The 17,750-nt window shown below is 43.2% G+C and overlaps 1 protein-coding gene across 3 annotated transcripts in view; it reads left to right on the top strand.

The window, feature by feature from the left end:
* LOC119888958 (transcription factor COE3-like) overlaps positions 1-17,750 on the top strand; it is a 195,996-nt gene that overhangs the window by 3,787 nt on the left and 174,459 nt on the right. For all 3 annotated transcript variants that reach the window (XM_038699771.1, XM_038699770.1, XM_038699772.1), the window contains exon 2: positions 16,399-16,555. In XM_038699771.1, coding sequence (XP_038555699.1) covers positions 16,399-16,555 — 157 coding nt within the window. The remainder of the gene's footprint in view (positions 1-16,398; positions 16,556-17,750) is intronic.

The raw sequence follows: 17,750 nt of genomic DNA, 5'->3' as shown, positions 1-17,750 counted from the left end.
TCTGACAGTTTTCCTGATCGGCTTTTATATTTAAAAATCATAAATCACCCACCACTTACTTCCTCACGCATGTGTTGGCATTTAGATTTTCAAGTTAGAGCTTCGAACGTGGCAACAGGTCGGTCTCCTCGTCATGTGGGCGCTGCACCGCAGGAAACGTCCCTAGAAGATATATAACGAATAAAAAACAAAGAGATGCTGCAACAGTGTGAGAAAAGGGAACTCGTCCCACAGGAAGTTCTCTTTCCAAACTACCTTTTAAACGATCAGAGACTCGTTCACCTTTTAAATCTGGAGCTCCAGCGTGTTTAAAATAACGAGCAGAAGCTCTAATCAAACTGAGCAGAAGTCCTAATTCTGACCTGCAGCATTTGAGATCAGCTCCCTAATAAATATTAAGAAGGAGACGAAGGACGTGCAGAACCAAAGTACCCCCAAAACCAGGACCCAGAGTGGTCTGACTAACGTGCGTTTCTACATACAACTTAATACAGTCTGATAATATCGAATTATATCTATATCTCACCACACACAAAACAAGTTAAACTCTGAGAATTTGAATCCTGGAGTCGATGCTTTAAGCCTGTAGATCGAGCGGAAATCAATCGATTTATCTGTGGATTTTGGAGAGTGTTTGAAATCTCAGTCCAAGAGCGTCGTCGTTAATAATGTCACATGAAAAATGGCAACGCAAAGGAAGCTAATAATCCAAACTGTTCCTGTAACCGTTTGTAAGAAGCAGCCAGTTTAAATTCAATGTTAATGTTGTAAAATCCCCAAAAGGTTTTAATCCTCCTCAGAGAGAGTTGTGGTGTCTGCTGTACATTCACAAACTCCTCATCTACAAACCTCAGAACTGAACTACGTGCTTCATGAATCAGTAACTATAGAAAAAGATGCTCCTCAGGCTGGTCTGACTTTAATGATCCAGATATTTAAGGTTTATTTGATGTGAATGTATTTGTTCAGGAGAAGGTGAGCTAATTTATCTGTAGACACAATGAAACCGGAGTCAGCGGGTTGTGTTTGTGCTGGGCGTCACAGGACGACGCAGGTTTGAATCCCGTGTGGAGAAGAAGTCGGGCTGCAGCTGTTTGCTGTCACATTTCATTGTTTTCCTTCGTTTGGTTTTGTTGTACAAAGATTAAACACTCCCCGCTCTCACGTTCAGGATATTTGTTAAGTCCCTTTGGACGCGCATCAAGTTATTTCGCTTAAATATCAAGTATTAGTGCCTCTGTTGCACAGCTGACTTCACAATCAGCAGCTGAAGACACCGATAACAAGTCAGAGATAAAAGCAGAGCAACACGACGGTTTACCTACTGTACAAATTGTGAAATCACACGTTTGTTTGTGTTTCTATCGGAAAGGTCACGAGGGGGGAGAGAGAGAGAGAGAGAGAGAGAGACGGTGCAGCGATTTAAACTATTTTCTTTCTCCACCTGTGAATATTAGTTTGTGTTTTAAACCTTTGTCAGGAGCGCAGGAGAGATTAATTTCACCCGCAAAGTGTTGACGCTTCACGCTCATACACGACAAACCAAAACTCACCTGTGACTCTTGTTGTTGTTGTTGTTGTGAAGGTGTGCTGGAGGTCAGAGGCCTGTCAGTTTCACTGCGTTTCACAGATCATATATATGCTAGTACACACTGTGTGTACTGCAGTGTGTACTTTACACAGAGAGCTGCGCGGTCTGCAGCAGGATCTGGACTTTCACAGTCTTGGCAAATATTGTGCTTTATTTTGAAATGTTTTTGCTTTATTAGGAAGTGGACAGTGGAGAGGAAACATGTGGAGAGAGAGAGATGCCTTAAAACCCAAATCCACCAGGACGCCCTTGTGACCGAGCGCTAATAAAAAGCAGACTGACCTCAGACGTCGTTGCTCGTGGCCTCTGGTCACAGGTTGCATGCCTGCGTGTGACTGTAGTGGAGTTTCTCCTGTCAGACTCACGTTTAGACGACAGAGGAGATCTAACTGCACAGTTTTTCACATAACGAGCACCACTGAGAGAAAACTAAAACGGGATTCGGTGCAGCTCAAGTTTTTTGGAATTCATCAAAATTAAACCATTTTTCCAGCTCGCTACGCTTCAGTCCCCAAATCTTTTCTCAGCCTTCATCTTCAGTGATGTTTGACATACAGGCTTTTTCATTTTGTTGAGCCTGTGTTGAAGCTTTGCTTCTTAAAATCCCTGGTAATAGATGTGAGACCCATCATGTGTAAATGTAAAGCGAATATAAAAAGTAGTCCGGTTTCCTTCTTCAGCTTTTCGCCTGATTTGAGATCTTCATTGTCTCCATATTGTCTAAGTTTAGATAAAGTTGTTGTTGGACGTGAAAGATCTCCAAAACTCGTTCTTATCGAGTCACTGTGTTTGTAACTGAGTCCTAAAACATTTAGTTTCTTAAAACTACAAAAAAAGAAGCTAAATTTAGAGGATTTGGTGCAGCTGGAAACCACTAAAACCATCATGTGTAAATGTAAAGATTATTAGTCCGATTTACTTAGATTTTTACCTGATTTTAAATTTGAATTGTCTTTATACTTAAAGTTGTAAAACATCTGGTAAAAAGTGTCCTTTAGTTTTGTTTTCTGCACCAAAGCTCTTTTGTTATCGAGTCCTAAAACGTTTAGTTCCTTCGATCCGTTCGTGTTTGCGTCTTGATCGGCCGTCGTCCTTAATGATCTGATGTTTTTTGGGGGGTTCAATGAAAGCGGCACTTTTCTGCCTCCTTAAAAAAAAAAGTATTTATAGTTTGTTTCTTAAGATTAGATTCTCAAGTTTTTAGTTTCTTAGAGGATTAAACATGAAGCCTTGACATTTCCCCTTTAATGACGCTGAAGCTCATTTCTGTAAAATAATAAACTAGTTGAATTGTTCTGAAGCTGCTCGTGAGCGTTTAACCCTCCGGAGCTGATTGATGCATTTGTTTTAAGCACAAATAGACTTTGTGTGTTAAGATGGAGGTTTCTCCTGCAGGTGAACAGATTTCCCCCGACCCTCCCTGACAGAAAGAAAAAGAGCAAAGAGTGAGCAGAGTGAGTGATCCTGCCATCCACGCCCTATCTTTGTCCTCCGGGGTTAAAGGGAGGCCGGGTCGGGGGTGGGGGGGGGTTATTAAGTACGGGTTCCCAGGCTCGGTGGGGGAGTTCAGGTAGGGTTTGGAGGAGGTGAATAATCGCCGACCGGGGGATTCCCCACTTCGTCGGCGGCGTCATTCGTCATCGGCTCAATCATCGGGGCGTTCGGCGTCCCACTCGACGCTCCCCGGTGGCAGGGCAGGAGGATGGGAGGGAGGCGGGGGATTGGGAATTTGTACGCGGAGACAGATGCGTAGCGTCTGGCAGTGATGGATCTGAGCGCCGAGAGACTTTTTATCAGAGTCGTAACTCATGACGGCGGCCGAGGAGTGATGGAGAGGTCGGCCGAGGCCCCGACTGCTCGCTACCTTTTTCCTCCCCCTTTTTAAACATCTTATTTTCCCACCCGGGTGAGAAAAAATGCACTTTCTCCTGCATTTGCATTTGTCAACACCCTCCTCCTCCTCCTCCTCCTCCTCCTCCTCCTCTCCTTCACATGCACACAATTAAACTCTCCTGAACGCCGCCTTACAAACGTGTTAGATAATTAAACAGCCAGCAGATGCCGCGTCAGCCTCGTTACTGTAAATTCTCACCGACACGTCGTCCTCGCCGCCGCCACCGTCGTGGAAGTGAAGTTGACTTGTGTAAATAAACCGCAGGCGCTCGAGCGTGGCTGCTCAGCGGCCTCTGCTGAATGTCAGCCGCTGCAGGCCGGCCGGCTAATATGAAGCAGCGACGCACAAAAAAAAAAAAGAAAAGCTGCAAACAATTAACCCGAGCTGCGTCTGAGAGGAGCAGGTGACCAGAGTAATGGGCTCGGCCACGGCGTGTGTGTGTGTGTGTGTTTGTGTGTGTGACAGGCAAAGGATGTGTTTCAGGAGGAAACAGCTGAGTAGAGAAAACATGCAGCTGCATTAGTGCGGCTCTCCATCCATCCTGAGAGCAGAGAGGTAAAATATCACAACAAAAAACCCTCAAAGATGTAAGAAAAAAAATTCTTCTTCAGATCCAAAAAAAAAACTCCATGACCCGGAAAACTCAGATTTACTGGACGCGGAATGCATCAAACCAACCAGTTTGATGAATAAATGAAGAAAAAACACACTTTACTGGTCAGGACAGCGTCATTCACCAAACTCCATTGGAAAAATCGTCTGTTTAACATCTTGTAGATCTACATTTTGAGTGTATACCTGCAAATGAATTTCCTTTTCTCACTTTTTTCTTTTCTCAGTCGACCTAAAACGTCTAAAATAGTCGGGGACCTTGTAAAGTCATCAGATTGCCATACTTGACCTAATAAAACCCCAGATTTACTGGACCCTGATTCAAGAAAATGAGCAGTAAATAATCTGACTGCAAACACTTTCCCTGTTCAGGACAGCTTTATTCACCAAACTGCATTGGGAAAAAATCTTTCTAGATCTCACATCTAGATTTTGAGGTTACACCTGCAAATAAATTTCTATTTCTAATTTTATTATTTTCTCTACTGTCCTAATACGTCAAACAAAGTCAGAGGACCTTTAAAGTAATCAGATTACAATAGTTGACCTAATAAAAGCTTTACTAAAAGATTTACTAAAGCCTGGACTCACACCACACGGAGCACAGGTGAACAGATGCTCACTTCTACTCAGCGTGAGTTTAATGTTAATGATTCGATTGTTGACGGAGCAGCTCGGGCGGTTGCCCAGTTCGAGTTTCAGTATTTTCAGTGTGTCTGTGTGTGTCTGTGTTATTGTTCTTCGCGTTGTCAAGTTGAGGGTGAAGCTGCAGAACAAACAGCCGCAGGTCCGAGTCTGACGTCCGTGAAACCTCGTCTGATTGTACAAATGCATTTTCACACAGAACGTACCCGTTAGCACACACACCGCTTCTGCACACGCTCACACACTCCTGGCCAAGTGTGTGAGCGTGTGCAGAAGCCCCTCAGTCTAAAGACTAATTTGTTGGTAATTGCAGCATGACAGGAGCAGCCATTCCAGCATCGAGCCACCGTTTCCCCGAGCCAGTCGCCCTAATTAGGAATGACACACACTATTAAGGTGCACAAATGGAAATCAGTCGGCGGGCGTTTTCCTCCCTGGCGGCACCGCCACCGCCATCGAAACCACAGCGGACCTCCCACAATGCAATTGCACTGGATTTGCTGTCCTTAAAATCAAAACAAGATGGATTAAGTCGATAAATAAACAAATGCATAAATCAGATTTAGTCATGTAATGTGATTACTTGTAGTTACTCCGATGCATAAAAAAAAAGCCGGCAATTTAAAAGAATGGTGCACAAAACGTTAAATAGGTGATTTTTCCAATGGAGTTTGGTGGTTCTGACAAGTTTGATTAATTCAGTATAGTGAAAAACTGTCATACTGAGACATACGGGGTTGAATTAATTGATCAGTGAGTTTGACTTTTTTGGCTCTTGGTGGTTTAAATGAAGGAGAGATTTAAATTTATTGATGAAATTGATAAATCAGGACCAGAGGAGGAAGTAGGGGGGAGGATGTGGACACACACATACTCGGCCTGCTGTCTTCTCACCGTGTTTCAGCCTCAACTCATTAGTTCATATTACACGGCTAATAAGAGCTCAGCAAACAGGTGTGTGTGTGTGTGAGAACACACGCCCGATTGGCTAAATGTATTCGTGGGTAATTGTGCAGCCTTGCATAAATCAGCACGCACACACGGTACTGTACATGAACAATATGTGCATATTTTAACCGACTTCCACAGCAATTAGAGAGGAAGCCTGATGGTGTGTTAATTACATTCATCCAGGACGACTCTGAACTTTTACAACATTCAGAGCCAAAACAAAACAAGTTGGTGACGTCAGACAGTCAGAACTGCGTCCTTCTGACATGTTTCAGGTGACATCCCGACCCGTTCTGACTCCCAAGTCGTCACATGTGGACGACCTGTTGGTCTTGGGGGGGCGAGCCCCTTAGCGTGATTTATTAAAGCTAAAGGTAGGTGTAGGATAATTAACAGAAAAGTCGGGATACTTGTGGTTGGGGTGAAAGAAACTGGACTTTCAACCAGGAGAAAGAAAAGTTACGTATTTAGGTAGATTTATGATTTATTATTACGCAGGTCACATAAGTGACTGTTATGTAAGTTAGCTGGTGTAACTAATGTAGTTATTTTAACATAAACAGCGACCTTTTCCTAAACCTAACCAAATCTTGATGTTTCACAACATAAACAAGTGCTTTCATTTTGAAAGTCTAACCCTATGTTGCATATTTATTATTGCTAACTTGACCGCGGAGCCCAAACGTCGAAAAACGTCCATATGCGACGAGTTGAGAGTGAGAGTGTGTTGGACGTCCAGTTCTGTTGTGAAAGTATAATTTAAGTTGAGCTGGAATTGGAAAAGTCCTCACTTTTTGTGAAATACACAAAATGAACATTTGCATATCTGATCAAATTGCACATGAAGTAACAGTCTCTGTTATTCTTTTATAACTCGAACATTTATGTTTATATAGTTTTCTTTCTGGCACCAAGTCACCAAACTCCTTGTATATTTAAAAAGTGCCTGGCAGTTTCTGGTGCTGATGATACATTCGGACATGGACAGCGTGTGTGAAGTGTTTAAAACACGAGGACCCCGTTAAAACTAAAGGAATTCTTCTTCTGCAAATGAAGCACATTTTTGGTGGCTTAAGCATGCTCGAAAACACATGAAACTTTGCACATGTAGACGTGTCCAGACGTACAAAAAAGCCTCTGACTGGAAGTCGGCCATTTTGGATTTTATATACACTGCTCAAAAAAATAAAGGGAACACTAAAATAACACATCCTAGATCTGGATGAATGAAATGATCTCATTAAATACTCCTTTCTTTACATAGTTGAATGTGCTGACAACAAAATCACACAAAAATGATCAATGGAAATCAAATGTATCAACCCATGGAGGTCTGGATTTGGAGTCACGCTCAAAATCAAAGTGGAAAACACTACAGTCCTTACAACAAGTCAGAATGAGGCTCAGTAGTGTGTGTGGCCTCCACGTGCCTGTATGACCTCCCTACAACGCCTGGGCTACTGATGAGGTGGCGGATGGTCTCCTGAGGGACCTCCTCCCAGACCTGGACTAAAGCATCCGCCAACTCCTGGACAGTCTGTGGATGGAGCGAGACATGATGTCCCAGATGTGCTCAGTTGGATTCAGGTCTGGGGAACGGCGGGCCGGTCCATAGCATCAATACCTTCCTCCTGCAGGAACTGCTGACACACTCCAGCCACATGAGGCCAACCGCACCAGCATCTGGTCTCACAAGGGGTCTGAGGATCTCATCTCGGTACCTAATGGCAGTCAGGCTACCTCTGGCGAGCACATGGAGGGCTGTGCGGCCCCCCAAAGAAATGCCACCCCACACCATTACTGACCCACCTCCAAACCGGTCATGCTGGAGGATGTTGCAGGCAGCAGAACGTTCTCCACGGCGTCTCCAGACTCTGTCACGTCTGTCACATGTGCTCAGTGTGAACCTGCTTTCACCTGTGAAGAGCACAGGGCGCCAGTGCCGAATTTGCCAATCTTGGTGTTCTCTGGCAAATGCCAAACGCCCTGCACGGTGTTGGGCTGTAAGCACAACCCCCACCTGTGGACGTCGGGCCCTCGTACCACCCTCATGGAGTCTGTTTCTGACCGTTTGAGCAGACACATGCACATGTGTGGCCTGCTGGAGGTCATTTTGCAGGGCTCTGGCAGCTGCTCCTCCTGCTCCTCCTCGCACAAAGGCGGAGGTAGCGGTCCTGCTGCTGGGTTGTTGCCCTCCTACGGCCTCCTCCACATCTCCTGGCTCAATAATTTAACGAACTCCTCCTACTGAATAAATCTGATCGACTTCAGATTTTCGCTGCACAACCTAAAGGCATTGGCGAAAGAAAGTTGTGCTATCTGTGAGATTTCATGAAAGGGCGTGTCCATGGCGTGGCGTCAGAAATTGATGATTTAACATGAAAGTTGTCCTAACTTCACTGTACATGCTCATATTTGTAGCAAATTTCACAACGTCTTCACGGTGCTTTGCTGTTATTTTTGTTTGTGAATGTGAGACGTTGGTATCACACACGCCTGCTGCGTCTTCTAAACAAGGAAGTGAGTTTGCTGACGGGTGACAGCGTTTTGCAGGAAACGGTGATGTCAGAGGTCAGATTTGCAGAAAAGCTGTGGTTGGTCAAAACTGCAAGTCGCTCTGAATTCACAGGGATTTGTTGAATTTGTGTTAACACAGAGTCTGTGTGTGCGTTTCCCACTGAATCACATTTAAACATCCACTGTTTGTTTGATTAACATCCTGGCAGCCAGCCCGACTGTGTGTGTGTGTGTGTCTGTGTGTGTGTGTGTGTGTGCTGTATGGCTCATTAGGCTTGTGTGTGTGTGTGTGTGTGTATTTATATGTGTGTATGTGAGGCGGCAGGCCACGCTGGTTAAAGACTCGAACGGCGGTCACACTCCATCTCTTGTTTGATTAATGTCATGGTGGTTGTGTGCGTGTGTGTTGTGTGCGTGTGTGTGTGTGTGTGTGTGCGTGTGTGTGTGTGTGTCTGTGTGTGTGTGTGTCCGGCACGCCGCGGTCTGTAAAGCAACAGGATGATTTTCAGTTTGGATTTAACATGAAACAGAATTTAAGGTTAAAACTCATCTTTAATTTGAGGGGCGTTCAGGTTCCTGTGGGATTTACAGCGTTTTGGTTTGCACCCATTTTTACGGCGGGTGTATTTAGGATGTTGTCCAGAGGCAAACTGGACTTTATTCTGGTTCTGTTTGGACCCAAAGCGTGTTATTAACGGACTCATTTAACTGTGTGGGTTCCACTCTGACTTCGAGCGTGTTCCCCTAATTACAAGCCGGTCAGATTTTGACATAAAATTAAACTGTTGTGTAACGAGGATCCAACAGCAACAGTTTGGATCGATTTCTGAGCATAAATTTGTAATTTGTTCCCTCAAATTGATAATTCTTACAGATTAACGGTCTTGGTCCCTTTAAATAAACGTGCGTGACGTAAAGAACCTGAGCTGCTGTTAGTCTGTGTGGACGTGGGAAATTTAAAGACGTGGCTGTTTACCAGGCAGGGAGGCTCTTACGAAAGACGCCATCCAGGTGCATTATGGGAAATGTAGGCTCCAGCGTTTTCGGACTAAACCTCAGGATACCTCCACCTCTGCTGCTCACATCTGCACCGTTTTGTTTTTATTCTGTCTCTCTTGAGTCCCACGACTGTTACAGAGTTCCACGTTCAGCTGCTCCTGTCATAGTGTTCTTAACATAACGGAGAAGAAGTCCTGTCAGCGTTTAGGGTTATTGATTAAACACCCAAAGCCTCTCTGACACTATCTGTTTTTCATTGTTCCAGGATTGGACCTCGTCTGGTATTTAGGAAGTCTCAAGTCTTTGTTTCTGTGACGTCTCGAGCAGGAACTGAAGCTACAGGTTGTTGTTAACGTCCCGGTCAGTTAGGACGTAGCACACGTTGTTAGCAGCAGGCTAGCTGCTGTTTTTATATTGTCAATGGGAGTTCCCTCCTTTAGTTCAGCTCCTGTCTGAATTCTACCGCTGTGCGTTTCTTAAACTGATGAAGCTGTTCAGAGAGGAAACTGCTGTAAATGTTTCACCTCCCTGCAAACCTGATGCATCTGCTGCGCCGTGTTGTTCCTGCTTTTCACAGAAGCTGTGTGATGTTTACACAGAGCGAAACACTCAAACCAACACATGCTGCTTCTTATTTTATGTCTGCTGCATCAGTTTAGACGCATTTCCCCCAAAACCCACCCTGACATATCTGGTATCTGCGGAAACGAGGAGTTCTCCCTGAGAATTTAAAATAAAGTTCTGCTGGTTTGAACAACGTCTGGACAAAGTACATGAGCTGCAGGCAGATGTAGGTGCAGGTGTAGAACCAGCAGAAGACGTGCTGTACTGGTCTGATGCTCCTTTCATCTGAGGAGAGGAAAGGCCGACCTCGCAGGTTTTATTGCAATATTCAGGCGGTGGAATTATTCAGCGTGTGTGTGGATATGAACTGCCTGCACCCAGGGCCGGCTGGGTTGCTCAGTAATTGTTTGCAGAGTGCTGGACACGACTCCCGCTGACCTTTAATTTCAGGCTTTGTGGTAGAAACGTGCAGATCGCCGGCCGCGGCCTCCGTTTGCCTCGCCGTGTTTGTTCTGCGCACGTGCGCGTGTGTGTTTTATTTATTTTTTTCTTCCTCTCTGGCTGTTGGCGTGTGATTTACACTCCGGGCATGTTCGAGCGAGCCGTGTGCCATCGATACTGTTTTTATTACACCTTGTGCCAAGTGCTAACAGCCGGATGCGAGGCGCGGCGACGAGTGGATGCAGCCGCAATTAGCATAATTGAAATAATAATAATGCTAACGAGCTTTCTGAGTGGAGGCAGAGCGGTGAGGAGAGGAGAGGAGAGGAGAGGATGAGCGGCGGCGGCGGTGGCGTCACCGTGGCGATCGGCTGTCTGGATGGCCCGCTGCAGAGCATTGTGTGTAATTGGGATAATGGGCTGGTTTAGTGGTGGAAGTGATGCTTTTGATGGCGCTTTGGATGAAACAGGTGCCAAATTCAGCGGAGTCGGTCGCCTCAGTGTTTGTTTTATTGTTAAAACCTACCTTTGTATCAGAGTCTTTGTCTCCATCATGTTGTCTCACTAACATGATTAAAACATCTGAATCAAAGGTACTTTGGTGAGGAGGTTGAGGTTTGGGATGCGTCGCCATAACGCCGATATTAAAGCATCATTCTGCACGTTTTTATATGTTAACACACACGATACGGCCAAAAGTATGTGGACGCTACAGCAGCCTGAGGTCTCTAGAGAAGGCTCTCCATAAGATTTCAATATCGATTAATCCCCTGATTATTTTCCTCACTAATCGATTAATTGTGTAGGAGCCATTTATTTTTATTGCTGCCATGTCATATTTTTTTGTTTAGATACATTTTGCATTAGTATTCTGGACACAGGGTGTCATTAGATGCACAGGGTTGTATATAAGGGGCATAGGTGACAGGAAGTGGTAGGCACAGGTAGGGGGAGTGCACACAGTCCTCCCCAGAGCATAGACCAGACCACAGACCACAGACCAGAACAGACCACAGACCAGAATCCACGCTACAACTGAAAACAACATAATTGGAAACCAACCATTGTGTTCATATATTTGTACAATGATTCTCAAATGCAGTAATGACTGGAAAACCTATTGTGTATGTGTAAAACCTCGCTCCTGTCTGCGTATAATGTTTTTAAAATATCAGGACATGGTGAAATTCTGTCCCGAGAGCCCAAGTGTGCTTATTTAGATCTTTTGTTTTGAACGACCAACAGTCCCAAACCCAAAGACTTTCAGTTTATCGGTGGATAAGCCTTAGAAAACCAGCAGAAACTGACATCTGAGAAGCTGGAACCAGCACATTTTTGCTGTTCTTCTATTCCATATTTTCCATATTTATATATTTCTACATTTATTTATGTTGACTGTATGTCTGTCTGCGTGTAGCACCTCATCACCACAGCAAATTTCTCGTATGTGTAAAACACTGCTTGGCAATAAAGCTGCTTCTGATTCTGATTCTTCTGATTTTTAAGACCATTTCTTTGTGAACCTCCCTGACCACAGGAACACATTGTGTTAAAACAGGAAATGACCTTAATCACAAAGTTGGAAGCGCTGTTGAAAAATAGCCTCGGGCAAAAAGTATATGCTCAGGTGTCCACATACTTTTGGCCATATAGTGTATCTCTAGCTGCTAACTGGTCCTCTATGTTCACCAGCTGTTTGCTGATGAGCAGCTCGTGTACAGCTGCCTTTTCCAGCTTCTTCTTCTCTTGAAACGACACTCTGAGAGCGCTGAGAGTGAACCAGAGCAGGAACGCTGCAGCCGGACAGAAAAACAACCAGCTGATCAGTTCAGTTTATTATCATACTTGAGACAGAAAAGCATCCTCACATCTGAGAAGCTGGAACTACAGGACTAAAACAATAACCAATGATCAAAATAGTTTTTCTGTTGATTGACTAATTGATATAAATATAAAATAGATTTAAATACAATAAAACAAGAAAATAAAAAGATCAAACAGGAGGGTAGAAATTAACCAAAAACCTCAACTCTGATTCAATCAAAGGTAAAAAGAAAAGTCTTCAGCTTTCTGGGAGTTTGTTCCATAAAAGCTGAACGCTGCTTCTCCCGGTTTGGTTTGGACTCCGGGGACAGAAAGCAGACCTGATCCCAGACGACCTGAGAGGTCTGGATGGTTCCTAACGTAGCAGGAGTTCAGCCCTGAACCATTCTCTGCTTTACAAACCAGCAGCAGGATTTTAAAATCAATTATTTGACAGACAGAACATGTGCACCGCAGTAATTTATTTTATTAATGTAAAATAGTTTAGATTAGCTCCACCTGGGCCAAGTACAACAAACAAATCCAGTTATATAATATAAAGTACTCACATGGGACCCAGTTCTGCATAATGAGTACTTTTACTTTTGATACTTCCAAGTACATTTTGCTTTTTTACCAAAGTAATATTTTCAATGCCGGGCTTGTACTTTTCAGTATTTTCAGCGCTGTGTGTGTTGCTGCTTTTCTAAAGTAAAGGATGATAAGGATCTTAAGTAAATGCATCAGAATAGCAACACGGATAAAAACAGATGTTTTTTTCTCGCAGGAAGTCTTTGAAAACATGCGGTGGTGAAGTGTTGAAGTCTGCAGCGCTGTGATTCCTCGTGGTGTTATTTATCAATTTAACACTGTTGTGTTTTCTGACACTCGGCTGCTTTTTATTCCCGCCGAGCCTCCTTTAAAACAGACCTGACCGACACACACCTGAGCCGCCGTCCTCCTCATCCGCAGACTCTCTAAGCCGCCGTCCACCCGGCTAAACGCCGCGAGTCGGAAGAATTAGCTTTCAACAAACTGGCCTACAAATGAGGCATTAAGCATTGGTAATGGGGGTGCAGAAAGGTCACGGCTGTATTAATCTGCCGTCTGGGGAATACACCCCTGAGCTGAGAAACACAGAGACCGAGAGAGAGCAGGCAAGTTTCCAAAAACAAACCCTGAGCCTGAATAAATATTTATCTCTGCCCGGGCCATCATATTGATCATAAAGTGTTTTAGGAAACAAAACGAGCAGGAAAATGAGATTGATGTAAAAATATTCAGCGGTTGCTTTGAGCGTTTCCCCCTCGGACACTTTGAGCTTCTCCGGGCTGAGAGCAGAGGTCGCTTCCTGCAGGAACATCGATTTTATTTCAGGATCAACGAGGATTTTTATCCACTTTTTCCTAAAATCAGCTGCTGACATTAAGTCAGTGATGTTTTTCTGTTTACACACTCAGTAAAAGCCTTTTTATATTCGCAGATGTTTCTGAAGCACATCATGAGACAATAAAACAGCACTACATCAAAAGTACACGGTCAACATGTATATTTCCATTAAAGGAGAAACGCCTGTCTTCTGTCTTTTTGAAGCCTCAAACCAACATTGATTTGTTGATTCTCGATAAGTAGTTTTGTTTAAAAGAGTCATCAGAATTGCGAAGTGTAACAGTTTGTTGTATTCCTGTATACTTGCACTTTACCATATTATCTTTGCTTTGACATCTTTTGTATGTGGTTTCTGGCATAACTTATAATCTTTTATCTCCGAGTAAGACTGATTTTAGACGTTCTGTTAGTTTCAGCATGTTTTTTTCATGAGTGTGCGTTGTCTTACACCATTACCAAAAAGTCTGCACAAGATTTAATTCCCCCCCCCGCCACAGTATTAAAAGGTTGTTTCACATTTTTACCAGAAATACATAAATCTATATCATCTGCAAATAGAATACATATTTTACTTATAAATTAACAATGATGGGCCTGACATGGAGCCCTGGGGAACTCCACACATTTTTAATTCCTGTTACCTTTTCTGTTTTTTCTCATTCATGTTTGTAGCCTCAAAATAAAATCTCTCAGCGGCTTTTAGTCCAGTTCTTAGCTTAGCTGGTTCATTTCTGTGTGCAGACCTTCCCTATTAGCTCAGGGTTTTCTGCCAAACCACACGTGATAATAGATTAGACTAAAACGAGTTAGTGCATGTATGAATGGAAATGAGGTTAGACTGTTATAATGAGGCTTCACAACCAGCAGATAAGATATCAAAGATGCCTTCGCTTTCATTCAATATTCTTGACCAACTAATTATATAGAAATAATACCAGATCGATCAACAATCTGTTACAGATAATAAAGATCTAGACTTTACACGTGTCAGAAATCTCATGGATTCACACTTTAATTTGTACAAAATCCACCACAGTCAGCATGTTACCAACTCAAAAATGTCCAAACTTGATGTAGAAGAACTATTCGTATCATTTAAGTGGTTATTTAAATAGTTTAAGGGATCGAAAATGCTCACTGATGACAATTATGCTCTAGTCATCCAGCTGACACAAGGATGTGCGTCTCACTTTGACATTTTATAAGTTAAACAAATCAGAGATGCAGTCAGGTGGAAGGCGTTGTGTTTCTCGGACAACTGCAGATACGTTTTGGGGTCCTGTGTTTGTGCTCGCGCAAGACGTTTGTTTAAATTTGTGACACGTGTTAAAATAAGTGCACGGAAATGACGTCATGTTGCAAACACTGCAGTAGCTTTCATTTTGCACATTCTGTAAAAAAAAACAAAAAACTCGCCGTCGTCCACTTGAGAGAAAATAGTTTTACGTTAGCTGGAGGTCAGTGTGGTGATTGTAGTGTTGTTGTTTGGGAAGTCCAGTCTGAAGGTTGATCAGACACCAGAACACTGGACAGAGGTTCGTGTTAACCTGACTTCAGGAATGGACTCTGTGGTTGTGAACAGTAGACCTGAACTCCAGACTTCAGGTGTTCCTTAAAGAACATTATGATGATCCACACAGACATTTTCTAATAATGTGTGGAGACAGATAATGCCTTCCTCCTCCTCTCTGACTCTCTGACTCTCAGACTGAAGGAACTCTCCTGGGTTTTAGCCTCTGTCTCTACAGTTTTTCTAGCTTTTATGTGAAAGGTCGCGCTTATAGAGAGGAGGCCACACACACTCACACACACGATAAATCAATTCAGTGCAGTTTCCTCCCCGTTTCAGTCAGAATGATCACCTGAGTAGTTTCCCACTCGCTGCTCCTCCTCCATCACTGTCCTCCTCCTGCATGTTATTTTCACACATAAAAACAGTTTAATATACAGTTCATTAAATATGTATTTATTATTTATTTAGGAAAAGAGGTTGGTTTGTGTTAAAATAAGTACATTAAGTAAGTCACGTGACGTAAGTTGTCTACAAAACATTATTTAACTTAACTTGACTCTCCTTCTTTCACACGGGACTCTGACCTCGGTCTCCTAAAGCTGGGCGAACACTGCACAACTTTAAAGATCTTGTTGTTTCATTCCAACTCACACTGTTCGAGTTAATCCACTGCGATGTAAAGCCAAAGCTCACGATGTAGGTGCTCCCACTGTACGGTCCGACGGTCAGCCGCGACCTGACTGATCCCACTGTGCGTGTATAAAACAGCCTGTCGGACTCTGCGCACCGTGCTAATTGTTGACAATAGTCAATAAAGATTTCTTTGAATGCTCAGAGGAAGGTAGAAGTTTGTTTGTTAGCAATAATGCTAACAGGGCAGAAACGTGCTGCCTTGATCAGCCGTGTGGTGAAATGTCTAAAAAAAGAGGTGCTGGGAAGATGTGAACTGCACGCTATGTTAATTTTTCAAAGAGAAATGGAGGTAAACTAGCAACATTTTACTGTACAGATTGTTAACTTGATAGCACGTCAGAAATTTGTCCGACGGCCGTTCGGGAGCAGCTAGAACACCAGCTAAAACCACCTGAACAAATCCCACCTCCTCCCTTGAGGCCTCGCTCTAAAGCCTCTCCACCGGATGTCAGCATGTAAATAGAATTTAACAAGTAGAACTAAAAATGCTTCTGAAATAAACTACCTACTTTACCTTTAAGTACAATACTAAGGTACTTGTACTTTACCAGAGTATAACCAGTTTCTGCAGTTTTAGACTACTACATTTCAGAGGCCAATGTTGTACTTTTTACTTCACCACATTTATGTTTTATACATTTACAGCAGTAAATGTTTATATACTAAGGTGATGTTAAAACAGTGCTTCTGTCCCAAAGCGATATGACGGCCTCGGTTATTCATGTGCAGATATGTGTTTGTGGAGGTTTAAAATAATAAAATATTCTTTCTCTGTCTGTGTTTCAGCGGTGTGGGTTTAGCCCGAGCGCACTTCGAGAAGCAGCCTCCGTCCAACCTGAGGAAGTCCAACTTCTTCCACTTCGTGCTGGCGCTCTACGACAGGCAGGGTCAGCCGGTCGAGATCGAGAGGACTTCCTACGTAGACTTTGTGGAGAAAGACAAGGTGACTGTTACTTCTTTCAGCTTTTTAGGTCCCAGTGCGAGAGACAACTTATTATTCTATCCCGTTTGAACCGTGCCCTGAATTACACACATGATGTTTGTCAGTTTCAAAGATAATTTAAGTCAAGAAGTTCGCAGTTTGTTGTAAAACTATGAAGTTAGATTTAATTTAGTGTGAAACCGCTCAATGAACTACATCTCTCGTCTCAAACAATATACATCACCAACATGTTGCGCTGTAATGCTAAGTTAACGGTCATCTCTTGGTTGCTACTAGCTAGGTGGCACATCATCTACACATGAAAGCTCTTTGACGTTAGCTACAGTGACATTAGCAACAGTAATGTTAGCTTCAGTAACATAAGCTTCATTAACATTAGCTTCAGTGACGTCCGCTTAAGTGACGTTAGCTACAGTGACGTTAGCAACAGTAATGTTAGCTTCAGTAACATAAGCTTCATTAACATTAGCTTCAGTGACGTCCGCTTAAGTGACGTTAGCTACAGTGACGTCAGCTTCAGAAACGTTAACTTCAGTGAGGTTCATTTCAGTGACGTTAGTTTTAGTAACCTAACGTTAACTTTGGGAATGTCCCTTGCAGTGGCATTCGCTTCAGTGACAGCTTCAGTAACTTAACGTTTATTTCAGTGACATTAGCTTCATTGACGTTAGCGTCAGGAACCTATCGTTAGCTTCCGTGAACCTTCATTTCAGTGACGTTATCTTCAGTGATGTTGGCTTCAGTGACTTTAGCTTCTGTGACGTTAGCTTCAGTGATGTTAGCTTCAGTAACCTAATGTTTATTTCAGTGACGTTGGCTTCAGTGACTTTAGCTTCAGTGACGTTAGCTTCAGGAATGTTCATTGCAGTGACGTTCGCTTCAGTGACAGCTTCAGTAACTTAACGTTTATTTCAGTGATATTAGCTTCAGTGATATTAGCTTCAGTGACATTAGCTTCATTGACGTTAGCTTCATTGACATTAACTTCAGTGACGTTAGCTTTAGTAATCTAACGTTAACATCGGGAATGTTCCTTGCAGTGACGTTCGCTTCAGTGACAGCTTCAGTAACTTAACGTTTATTTCAGTGACATTAGCTTCATTGACGTTAGCGTCAGTAACCTATCGTTAGCTTCCGTGAACCTTCATTTCATTGACGTTAGCTTCAGTGATGTTGGCTTCAGTGACTTTAACTT

Source organism: Micropterus salmoides, unplaced genomic scaffold, assembly GCF_014851395.1.
Source record: "Micropterus salmoides isolate LMB-PRFRI ecotype aquatic unplaced genomic scaffold, ASM1485139v1 Ms_hic_scaffold_5, whole genome shotgun sequence".
In the NCBI taxonomy this organism is placed as follows: domain Eukaryota; kingdom Metazoa; phylum Chordata; class Actinopteri; order Centrarchiformes; family Centrarchidae; genus Micropterus; species Micropterus salmoides.
Note: the sequence above shows the minus strand (reverse complement) of the source record. Positions and strands in the feature narration are given on the sequence as shown.